Source organism: Garra rufa, chromosome 23 (assembly GCF_049309525.1).
Source record: "Garra rufa chromosome 23, GarRuf1.0, whole genome shotgun sequence".
NCBI classification, from domain to species: Eukaryota; Metazoa; Chordata; class Actinopteri; order Cypriniformes; family Cyprinidae; genus Garra; species Garra rufa.
The window spans coordinates 10,945,574-10,958,287 of NC_133383.1; the positions used below are offsets into that span (position 1 = coordinate 10,945,574).

The following is a 12,714-nucleotide window of genomic DNA, read 5'->3' on the forward strand; positions in this document are numbered from 1 at the left end:
AATCAATTCAATTTTCCGAATGCATCGCGATTCTCTCTGGAATCGATTCTGAGTGTAGTTTTAAAGGGAACCCTGGGTATTAAGACTTGAATGGCTTAATATAACATAAATGTTGCCTCTTACTAAAATAAGAAAACAGAAATACAGAAAACCCATTAAAGACTTATGTTGATTAAAAAGAATCTGAGAAACTCCTTCAGTGGCTGTGGCGTCATGACAAATGTCGGCATATTTACATCGTTTGTAAGCTCTATCAGTAGCTGTGCTCTACTAAAAGCCTCAAAGGCATCAGGGCTAAAGCGGAGAGAACAAAGACGCTGGTCTTTAGGAAGTTTTATTTGTCCACATGCATCTTCCTATTCTTTTCTCCCCTTCTTATCGCTATGAATGCAGTAAAGACTTACTTATCTGTTGCTGATTTTACCACAACAAAAATCGGAATACACAACTTGGAAAATAAAATACAGATATGATGCCATGTTCTGCAGCTTTTGGTTGTAATTTTCAGTCAAAGGGCAACAAGAGAAGTGATGTAAGTCTTTACTGCTTTGCTTTAAGTGAACTGAAAGAGCTTACAAACAATGTAAACATGCTGATTCTTGTCATGACACCGCAGCAACTACAAGAGTTTCTCAGTGTGGATTTCACTCGATATCCAGGTGCATTTAGACTCTTTGTGTGGAAAATCGATGGTACAGCATCTGATTTAACCCTACACTTATATCCATCTCCACCTATAAGCTCTTTCGGTAGCTGTGGTCATCATATCAGTTTTTTATTTTCTGAGTTGGGTATTCCAAGATGTGTTGCAGTAAAACAGCGTAGCTCAAAGCCAGTAGCTCACTGAGTGCAACCGTTCTACGCAATCAAAATAATGGCACCCCCCATAGTCCAAAATAATTTTAAATAACGTAAATCTTTCATGGGTTTACCATATATTTCAGTAAGAGACATCATTTAAGTTATATTAAGCCATACAAGTCTTAATACCCAGAGTTCCCTTTAAATGTACTTGCACCTCAGCTTTTATGACGCAAGATTAATGTAAACACAGCCCACTGTGAACACTATTGTAATTCACAATGCTATCTGTTGTTAAAACTAAGCTCAGAATTGATTCAAAAGGGAATCGCAATGCATTCGTGAAAATCTCAGAATCGTTCCACAAATCGATTTATGTCGCACCCCTATAAACAACCTTTATTTTTAAGAAGAAAACAGAAACAGAAGAAAACAAGTACACACCAAGCCATATGGACATGACCAAAAAAAGCGATTAAAGAACACAAAGCTCAACAGAAATAAAAAGAACAGCAGATGTTAGTCAGGCCCTCGTCTCACGTATGAACTTGAGATGAGCAGAATGAAATATATGTGTGTGTTTGGAGGAGCCGATCTGACAAGCACCTCTTACGTTTATTCGAGCCTGGTAGGAGACCGTCCCCGCCGAGTTGTTGCAGGTGCAGCGATAGACCCCGCTGTCCCGGACCTGGGTGTGGGAGATGTTCAGGTAGCTGACCACGTTCCCCTCCACCGTTATGCTGTGACCGATGCGGTGCCGACTGTCCTTTATAACAACGTCATCGTCCAACGTCCAGGTGACGGCAGGCTGTGGAGTTCCCTTGACGTGACACATCAGTGAGACGAACTCGTTGGGACCGACAACTTTCTCGCTGAAGGCGGACAGGATCTTAGGGGTTCCATCTACATACAGAAATGTTTTTGTGAAGATTAAGAAATCAAAATGAACTAAAACTAAATGGCTGGAATGGTGCTGACCTTCTAATATGACTTGGACAAAATCCTGAGCTGATATTTTGGCCTTCCTGGAGAAGCACTGGTATACTCCTCCATCGCTCTTCGCCATCCCATCCATCACAAGGTTCTCCTTATTGATCCCGTTCATGCGTACATTGGCGCCAGCGCTGATCTTGTCGCCGTTGCGGTACCACGAGAGCTCGTACTCATCTGAGCCAGTCACGCTGCAGGATAGCGACACTTGGCTACCCACGCTGCCTTTTACCTTTCGCGGACTGACCACCACTTTAAGAGGTTCTGGAACAATGCAGTGACATTGCTTATGTTAACTTTATCAATAAGACACTTAGAAATCAATAAAACAAATACGGTAGGAGAAATCTGAGTTATACCTTTTACCGTGAGACGACCTATGACCTCTGCGTTCCCATAGCTGTTCCACACTTCACACACGTAGCTGCCGGTGTCACTGGGCTGAGCTCTCTCGATCAGCAGGCCCGTTACACTCTGACGGAAACGGGAGTCTGATTCTAGTGGTCTGTTGTTTTTTAGCCAGCGGTATTTTGGCGCTGGGTGTCCGGAGGCCTTGCATGGGAGCTCCACTCTGTGGGACGCCATGACCTCCCGCTTCTCAAACCCATCGAGGATTGCAGGCGCTGAGTTCGTAGGATCTATTAACAAGAAAAAACGTTTTTATTTCATTTTATTTAATCTTATTTAATTATATCTACCTATCATCTAACTATCTATCTATCCATCAGTTCTTCTATTTATCCATCCATCTGTCCATCCATCAGTTCATCTATTTATCTGTCCGTTCATTCGTCTTTCCGATCTATCCATTTATCCTTCCATTCATCAGTTCATCTATTTACCTATTTATCCATCCATTCATCCATTTATCAGTTCATCTATTTATCTATTTATCCATCCATTCATCTATCAATTATCCATCATCTGTCTGTTCATTCGTCTTTTCGATCTATCTATCCATCCAACATCCATCTATCCATAAGTTCATCTATTCATCTATTTATTCATCCAACCATCAATCAGTTCATCTGTTTCTACTTATTCATCCATCCATCCATCCATCTGTTTATCCATCCATCAGTTTATCAATTTATCTATTTATCCATCTATTCATCTATCAATTATCCATCATGATCTCATCCTGTTCATTCATCTTTTCGATCTATCTATCCATCCTTCATCCATCTATCCATCAGTTTATCTATTTATCACCCTTCTATACATCTGTCCATCTGTCTATCCATCAGTTCATCTATTTATTCATCCAACCATCAATCAGTTAATCTGTTTCTCTATTTATTCATCCATCCATCCGTCCATTCATGCATCCATCAGTTCATCAATTTTTTTATTTATCCATCCAATCATCCATCATTCCGTTTATCAATTTATTCATCCATCTATCCATCAGTTCATTTATGTATCTATGTAACCATCTATTCATTCATCTATCCTTCCAATCATCTATCCATCAGTTTATCTATTTATCACCCTTCAATACATCTGTCCATCTATTCATCCATCAGTTCATTTATCGATTTATCCATCCATCCATCCATCCATCAGTTCATCTATTAATCCATCCATCCATTCATTTATTTATTCAATCCGTCCAGTCATCTATCCATCAGTTAATCTATTTTTCTATTTATCCATCCATCCATTCGTCAATCCATCTATCCATCATCCCTCCATCCTTTCATTCATCCATCAATCAGCCATTATCTGTCCGTTCATTTGTCTTTTCGATCTATCCATCCATCCAACCATCCATCCTTCTGTCTGTCCGTCCATCCATCAGTTCATCTGTTTTTCTATTTATTCATCCATCCGTCCGTCCTTCCGTCCATCCATCCATTCATCAGTTAATTCATTTATCTATTTATCCATCCATCCATCTGTCCTTTCATCCATCCATCCATCCATCAGTTCATTTACTTATCTATGTATCCATCCATCCATCCATCCATCAATCAGCCAGCCAGCCATCATCTATCTATCTATCCACCTGTTATTAGACATTTTTAGACTTTAGGACATAAGTTATATTATACAGTATATCTAGTTTTTGTAAAGTCTCTTAGAACTTGTCTGGGTTTCAAAGAAGCTTTAAAATAACAGGAATGATGAATGTCTCATCTGACTGACTAATAATATATCATTAAACACTTTTACCTGGCACAAATAGCCGTGCGCTGTTGCTCTGTCTGGTCTCAGACGTGTAGCGATGTCTCGTCATGCAGCGGTAGTTGAATAATTCGTCCTCCTTCTGCACATCCAAAATGTACAGGGCCCCCGTGGACGTTATGAGAAATCGAGCCCCTGAAAAAACAAAATACGATATTATTAGCGTAAGGTAAACATCTTTGTAAACTTTAATTAATTGGTGAGCGTTAAACACAGTTAATCAGCAGCATCTGTATGTCATAATGAGACATTACGGGCATGGTTAACACAATCTTGTTTTTCCCATCAGCCTCAGTAGGAACTCGCTGATTTAGCGCAGCTATTCCTGCCGGTCACGTGCAGTTTTGATTGGCTCGCCTCTCGTGTACCAGTAAGTACTGATTTCATGCTAATGATTTGATAACACAGAATATGCAGGTCGTAAAACTTTATGAGGAATAATGTCTGCCAGGGCTGCCACACGCTCTGCCATGCCTCTCAGAGGAGACGTCTGTGTCAGATTTGATTGAGAATGCCATTTGCTCTCCTTTCGACGCAATGACTAAAACGGAGGGGTGGAATTTGTCTCACTTCCTGTAACAAGAACATATCGCACAGGCCTCAAATAAGAAGGTAATTCCACTATGTCATTTAAAGCTAGAGAAGTACTCAGTTTTCCAGAATTCCCACACTTCTAAAGATAAATGGTTTATTAGAGTGTAGAGAATTTAAACGTCAAATATTAAAGGAATAGTTCGCCCAAAAATTAAAATTCTGTCATTAATTACTCATCCTCATGTCGTTCCAAACCTGTAAGACTTTTGTTCATCTTCAGAACACAAATTAAGACGAAATCTGAGCTTTCTGACCCTGCATAGATAGCAACACAACTGAAATGTTCAAAGCCCAGAAAGGTACTAAGGACATCATTATAATAGCCCATGTGACATCAGTGGTTCAACCTTAATTTTATGAAGTGAGAACATGCATGAACATAATTATGTGTCAAAGACAGACACAGGAGAGAAGAAATTGTTGAATAAAGTTGTTATTTTTGTTTTGTTTGTGCACAAAAAGTATTCTTGTAGCTTCATAACACTGATTGCACATGGACTATTATAATGATGTCCTTAGTACCTTTCTGGGCTTTGAACATCTCAGTTGTGTTGCTGTCAATGGAGGGTCAGAAAGCTCATCATAAGTATCTTAATTTGTGTTCTGAAGACGAACAAAGTTACGGGTTTGGACATGAGGGTGAGTAATTAATGACAGAATTTTTATTTTTTGGGTGAACTATCCCCTTAGAGTATGTATGGTGTACCATTAGGTATAAAATATTTTTAGTAAAATCAGTAAGTTATATTAGAGTTAAAAAACTAAAATATATTTAGCTTTTCCCTAAATCTCACACATTTTTTCTGAACTTTGTTGATAAACATGAATAGGTTTATGTACGCCTATTGACCAACCATCCAAATCTCTTTTTTTTTGTTATACATGAATTTTGTTTGAGAAATACTAAAGTTGTTTTGTTAGAAAGCAATAAGTATATTATGTTACCGCCACACAGATCTAATATAAACATGTGTTCCCTGTCGATACTACACTCGTACTGCGTCGTTAAGACGCTTATGGGAAAAAGCTCCTTTTTCTCCTGAGACTGAAGTATTTCAATAATGCAGTGAAACTGCACGACCATTGGTTTGTGCAGTGAGATGAAAACAAACCAATGGCTCGGCAGCGGAGCTGCACGAGCCTGTGGCAATGATTCGCGCCCGAACGCGCCAAAAGGGGCGGAGAATTCGGCTATATAAGCGTGCATTTTGCCACAGGATCTCAGATCCTTCTCCTTCAGCGACGACATCACATCTTCGCTGACATTGACTGACCTTCGCTCGAGAAAGAAGCCTCTCGCCGTTGAAGAGCCTCGCAGCGGATCCGCCTGCTCGTCGTTTGACGCTTCAAGCAGCTGACGCGATTCCCTGCCGCGATCCGGCGATAGAAAGAGCATATTTCCAAAGAGCAAATTTCAACTGGCGTTGTTTCAAATGCCACGGCGTTTCTGTTGCTCGTGCAGAGCCCCTCTGCACGCTGTTGACGGTCACGCTGAGTGCGTCTCGTGCTTGGGCTCCGCCCATGCCGAAGCCGCGCTCACTGAGACGGATTGTTCCCACTGCGGGGACATGAGTCTCTCCTCTTTGCGCTCGCGGCTAGCTTTCTTTTCAGAAAGCGACCCCGCCCCTCGCGCCCTCCCGCTTTCTTCTTCACAAGAGCCTGTGAAGAAAAAGCAGCGGGGCAGAGCGACTCGGCGCACGGTGATTGGTGAGCTCACGCCGGCTGATCCCCCGCGTGCCTCACCTTCACCACATGAAGAGGAATCTCCTGTTCTCTTCACGCATCCAGACCAAAATCCCTCGGCTGCCGCGAGCGATCTGGTTTCTTTTGGAGTGAGTGAGGAGGAAGCCATGGATGACAGCATGTCTCTGGCTGCATCTGATGGAGAGGATCTGTCGGGCTCGCCGCAAGACCCCGCCCCCTGTCCATCTGCTCAACCCAGCACCGCCAGCGCTGGTATGGACGCCGAACTCTTCCGCGTTCTATCTAAGGCTGTTGAAGAGCTGGGACTGGATTGGTCTCCTCCTGAGGAGCCTGCACGGAGTCGTTTGGATGAGTGGTTCCTGCCGGGGCGCCGCCAAGCCCCTCGTCAGCGAGCTTCACCGTTCTTCCCGGAAGTTCACGGTGAGATCTCTAAATCCTGGCGCGCTCCGTACTCCGCCCGCCTTCGTACCTCTTCTTCCTCCGCCCTCACGACGGTTGACGGCGCTGAAGAGAAAGGATACGACAAGTTGCCCCCCCTAGATGAGACTGTGGCCGCGCATCTGTGCCCGCCCACTGCCATCGGCTGGAAGGCAAAGGCTACTCATCCGTCCAAGCCATGCAGAACTACTTCAGCTCTCGCTGGGCGTGCTTATTCTTCGGCTGGACAGGCAGCATCAGCGCTGCACTCAATGGCGGTCCTCCAGGTCTATCAAGCAAAACTCCTCCGCAGTATGGATGAGGCTGGCATGGACGACGCTGCGTTCCGTGAACTACGCAGCGCGACCGACCTGGCATTGCGTGCTACTAAGATGACGGCACAGGCGATTGGCAGATCGATGGCCAGCTTGGTGGTGCTGGAGCGCCACCTGTGGCTAAACCTAACGGAGATCAAGGACGCTGACAAGGTCGCCTTCCTTGACTCCCCCATCTCTCCTACCGGTCTGTTCGGCCCAGCAGTAGAGGGGTTTGCGGAGCGCTTCACCGCCGCTCAGAAGTCGTCCCAGGCTATGCGACACTTCCTGCCAAAGCGCACAAGCTCTGCAACGGCTCCTAGTCGCCCCAAACCGGCGCCGACTCAGCAGCCTGCAAAGACCGCCCCGCCAGCTGCTCAGCCAGCCCCCCAGGTGGAGCCACGTCATCGCTCCCGCTCGGCCAGACGCTACCCTTTCCCTAGACGTCAGGGACCCCGACCCAAGGTCGTGTTGGACCAGGCGCCTCCAGCGTCTTCCTGATTTAAAAAACAGGAAGAGGAAGGGGTCAAGTCTCGCCAGAGCCGGACCAGCCCCCAAGATGTCTCTCTTCAGCCTCCAAACACCCCGTTCTGTTCCGGGTTCAGAGCGCTGCATGTTTCCAAACAAACTGGCTGTAACTCACGGGCCCTTTCTGTCAGCGCCCTTACAGCTTACCGCTGTGATAGCGGAAAAAATAAAAAACAAACATTTTCAAAAAGAGAGCAAATTTCCTCTTCCAGAGTTGTTAAGCGGCACCCAACCGCTCAAACCAATGCAACCCCTCAGCACACGGGCCGAGGCTTGGAAAGCCATCCCCGGGGTGTCGAAATGGGTTATGGGCATAATAGAACGAGGTTATACACTGCAGTTCGCTCGAAGACCACCCCGCTTTCGCGGAGTGGTCTCCACCTCAGTTCACAGCAAAAACATAGAGGTTTTGCGTACAGAGGTGAGGAATCTGCTGGCAAAAGGTGCCGTGGAAACGGTTCCCCCAGCACAGAGCGAGTCAGGCTTTTACAGCCGCTACTTCCTCGTCCCAAAAAAGGATGGCGGTCTGAGGCCCATCCTCGACCTCAGGCGTTTGAATTGCGCCCTCATGAGACGGCCATTCAAAATGCTCACGCTAAAACAGATCCTTTCGCACATACGCACGAAGGACTGGTTTTGCTCGCTGGATCTGAAAGATGCATACTTTCACATCCAGATTGCCCCCCACCACAGGCAATTCTTGAGATTTGCCTTCGAGGGAGCGGCCTATCAATATACAGTCCTTCCGTTCGGACTGTCTCTAGCTCCTCGCACATTTACGAAGTGCATGGACGCGGCTCTTTCCCCCCTGAGGCAGAAGGGAATCGGCGTCTTGAACTACCTCGACGACTGGCTCATCCTGGCCCAGTCAGAGAACGAGCTAATACATCACAGATCCGTGATCCTCAGCCACTTGCAACGCCTAGGACTCAGGGTCAATTTTGCCAAGAGCACTCTGTCTCCCAGCCAACGTATTACGTTCCTGGGAGCAGTTTTCGACTCCATTCAAATGAAGGCAATGGTTGCGCCGCAGCGAGCTCAAGCCATCCGAAAGCTCGCGGCCTCCTTCAAAATCGGAGCCCTTCGCCCTCTCAAAGCTTTTCAGAAGATGCTGGGTCTTATGGCTTCAGCATCTCCAGTACTCCAGCTGGGCCTACTCCAAATGCGCCCTCTGCAGTACTGGTTGAAACCGAAAGTTCCGCCTCAGGCCTGGCGTCTAGGACGCCTGCGCATCAAGGTAGATCAGACCTGTGTCACAGCGCTGACTCCTTGGAAGAATTTTTCTTGGATGGAACAGGGCGTTCCCCTGGACATGGCGTGCAGAAGGAAGATGGTCTCGACAGATGCGTCCAACTCAGGTTGGGGAGCTCTGTGCGATGGCCAGCCGGCATTCGGCCAGTGGTCAGAAGCCGAAAAACGCCTTCACATCAACTGCCTAGAAATGCTAGCAGTGTGTTTAGGCCTCCATACACTTCTGCCAGTCTTAAAGGGACACCACGTCTTAGTCCGCTCGGACAACATGACAGTGGTGTCGTACATAAATCACCAGGGAGGTCTTTCGTCGAGACGCCTTTTCACATTAGTGGAACGTCTCTTGCGATGGGCTCAGCTCAACTTTCGCTCGCTCAGAGCAACTCATGTGCCTGGCAGGCTGAATCAAGGAGCAGACATGCTGTCTCGGAGCAACGTCTCCTCAGACGAATGGATGCTTCATCCCCAGACGATTCAGGAAATATGGGCAGTCTTTGGCAAGGCTCAGGTAGACCTGTTCGCCTCAAAAGACAATTGTCACTGCCCAATTTATTTTTCAAAGGAGCAGGATGCATTGGCCCACGACTGGCCCAATCTCCTGTTATATGCTTTTCCCCCGATCGCCCTGATACCACACGTAGTCAGGCGGGTCAGGGAACAGAGACTCAAAATCCTGCTAGTGGCCCCCTTCTGGCAGAACCAACATTGGTTCCCAGATCTCCACCGGCTGCTGTCATCAGCACCGTGGCCTGTTCCGTTGAGACGAGATCTCTTAACGCAGGCGAACAAAACGCTTTGGCACCCCCAACCGGAACTGTGGGCGCTGCACGTCTGGTCTCTCGACGGGAGCCTTTAGATCTCCCCGAGACCGTTTTAAATACTATTTCTGAGGCCAGAGCACCCTCTACCAGGCGACTCTATGGACTCAAGTGGTCTGTCTTTTCCGCCTGGTGTTCCACCCACGGTGCAGACCCGAGTTTGTGTGACATATCATTGATTTTGTCATTTCTTCAGGAGCTGTTGGACAAGGGACGCTCTCCCTCCACGCTCAGGGTTTATGTGGCGGCCATAGCGGCATTTCATGTCCCTATGGACGGTCAGTCTGTGGGAAAGAACGATCTGATCGTTCGCTTTCTGAAGGGGTCGAGAAGGCTCAACCCTCCTCGCCCCGTCACAGTTCCTACTTGGGACCTACCCACAGTGCTGAGAGCTCTGAAGAGCCCTCCATTTGAGCCGCTGCAGTCTGTTGACCTTCGACCTCTAACGCTAAAAACTGCCCTGCTACTAGCATTGGCATCAGTCAAGCGTATGGGCGACCTACAGGCTCTATCCATAAATCCTGTATGCCTAGAATTCGGGCCAAATGACTCTAAAGTCATCCTGAAGCCGAGATGCGGCTATGTACCTAAGAGTCTCTCAACACCGTTTAGAGACCAGGTTATCTCTCTCTTGGCACTTCCCCCCTCGGAGCAAGACCAAGGCTTTAATCCCCTCTGCCCCGTGAGAGCATTGAGGTGTTATTTGGAGCGTTCGGCTTCTTTTAGGAAGTCAGAACAGCTCTTTGTGTGTTTTGGAGGCCGCAACAAGGGGTTATCGGTCACAAAACATAGACTATCCAAGTGGATAGTGGAAGCTATAATGCTGGCTTACTCTTCTTTGGGTCTGCCATGTCCCATGGGGGTAAGAGCCCATTCGACTAGAGGCGTCGCCTCGTCATGGGCCCGGTCCAGCGGAGTATCCATTGCAGAAATATGTGCGGCGGCAGGCTGGGCCTCACCGTCCACATTTGCTAGGTTTTATAATCTAGATGTCCCTGTCTTGCAGACTAGGGTCCTTTCTGCATGAGGAATTCTGTTACCAGTATTGCTATGCATGCACTTGGCCTCTGGGAGTTTCCAAGTGTATCGTTTTTCCTTGGAACGGAATGTTCATTAGGTTATCCTATTGAGCAAATTGGCTCCTACTAGCCCATCCTGTGCTAGGGCCATACAGTCGTTCCTCTACCTTAGCAACGGCGGGATTGTACTGGTTCCCCATAAGCGTCTTAACGACGCAGTACGAGTGTAGTATCGACAGGGAATGTACTCGGTTACTTTCGTAACCTCGGTTCCCTGAGATACGGGAACGAGTACTGCGTTGCTTGCCGTTGCTAAGTAGCTGCACGACTCAGTCGTCGCTTCAGTCGAAGAACCTGAGATCCTGTGGCAAAATGCACGCTTATATAGCCGAATTCTCCGCCCCTTTTGGCGCGTTCGGGCGCGAATCATTGCCACAGGCTCGTGCAGCTCCGCTGCCGAGCCATTGGTTTGTTTTCATCTCACTGCACAAACCAATGGTCGTGCAGTTTCACTGCGTTATTGAAATACTTCAGTCTCAGGAGAAAAAGGAGCTTTTTCCCATAAGCGTCTTAACGACGCAGTACTCGTTCCCGTATCTCAGGGAACCGAGGTTACGAAAGTAACCGAGTACGATTTCTTTCCCAGCTGTTTACCTTCACAGACAAAACCGACTGTTTTTGTAACGTCGGTGTGTTTTTAACATAAACTTGTGCGTATTTGATTATGACTAAGCGGTTAAGCACAATAAGACATGAAAGAGAACTTTCAGTTTTCAGCTTAGTACTTACATGCCATGTGACAGCCGCTTTCTGTGTGCATGCTTTAAATGTGGGCTCTTAGAAAATCTTATATTAGAAGTTAAAACTAATTTGGTTTAAAATGCATGATTTCAGTGAGATAAACATGATGATCAATACCAAACAGATGTTTTTAAGATGAGTATTTGAGCTATGAGCTGTAAAGGCACAACCCTGTTCTAGAAAAGGGGGCTTAGAGCAGCAGCTCATTTGCATTTAAAGAGTCATGCACGAAAACAGCGTGTTTGTGCTTCCACTAAATGATCTATGGGGTATTTTGAGCTGAAACTCACCCAGCCATTCTGGGGACACTTGAGATGTATATTACATCTTGTAAAAAGGAGCATAACAGATCTTCTTTAAGGAATCATGAGTTCTAAATTCTGAATTGAATTAAATTCTTTTCATTCTAATGAGGTCAATACTTGTATTTCTCAGATTATAGCTTCTTATAGATTTTATACTATTATAGTATATACTCAAAAATGCAATTCCTTAAAAAAAAAGTCGGATAATCTAATATACTTCCTAATTCACTTCCACTGTACAGAAAAGCAAGACCAGGAACACACTGTACTGTAGAAAGACCGATTTGGAACAACATAAAACTGCGTAAATGATAATTTTCATTTTTAGGTGAACTATTCCTGTAGTACAAAACCACAAGCCTTAAAGATCAGCTATATGCTGCTTCCCTCTAGATTACAAATATTCAAATGCCCCTGTGAGCTGCTCCTGATGCTCTTGTTCTCCTGTGGGCTTTGTCTGGGCTATTTTCCAACAGAAGCTCCATTTTATTACGAAATGCTTCTCTCTGTGTGTGTATTTATGTATGCGAGTCTCTTACTGTCTGTGCGTTAAATCAAGTACCATAAGTAAACAGTTTAGCAATGAATAAAAGAAGCTACAGCGAGCCAAAAGGCGAGATGCAGCTATTGTGAGTTCTGACCCAGTTAGAGATGACACACCGCAGATCTGAGGTCCTGCAGGCATTGCCAGTCGTGGACTTAATGTGGAGTGTGACGAGCTACAATTTACACAGCGAGTGGGTGGAGAGAGAGGGAGACAGAGAGAGAGAGACAGAGAGAGAAAGTGTTCGTTTTGTCTAAGCAAAGATTAATGAGCTGTCTGATTTTAAACCACTAACATGAGGAAGTAAGGATCTAAATTTAAAATTAGTTTATTAAATTACAGTTGGATTTACCTTACTAGAGTACCTTTTTCTATTTTGTTTGACTATACATATATATTCACAGATATGTGTGTGTGTGTGTGTGTGTGTGTGTGTGTGTA

General features: G+C 45.7%; 1 protein-coding gene across 2 annotated transcripts in view; it reads right to left on the reverse strand.

The window, feature by feature from the left end:
* Positions 1 to 12,714, reverse strand: part of dscama (Down syndrome cell adhesion molecule a) — a 116,934-nt gene that overhangs the window by 50,108 nt on the left and 54,112 nt on the right. For both annotated transcript variants that reach the window (XM_073829424.1, XM_073829425.1), the window contains exons 4-7: positions 3,967 to 4,113; positions 2,151 to 2,429; positions 1,780 to 2,055; positions 1,408 to 1,704 (exon numbers count right to left, since the gene is read on the reverse strand). In XM_073829424.1, the coding sequence (XP_073685525.1) occupies positions 1,408 to 1,704; positions 1,780 to 2,055; positions 2,151 to 2,429; positions 3,967 to 4,113 (999 nt within the window). The remainder of the gene's footprint in view (positions 1 to 1,407; positions 1,705 to 1,779; positions 2,056 to 2,150; positions 2,430 to 3,966; positions 4,114 to 12,714) is intronic.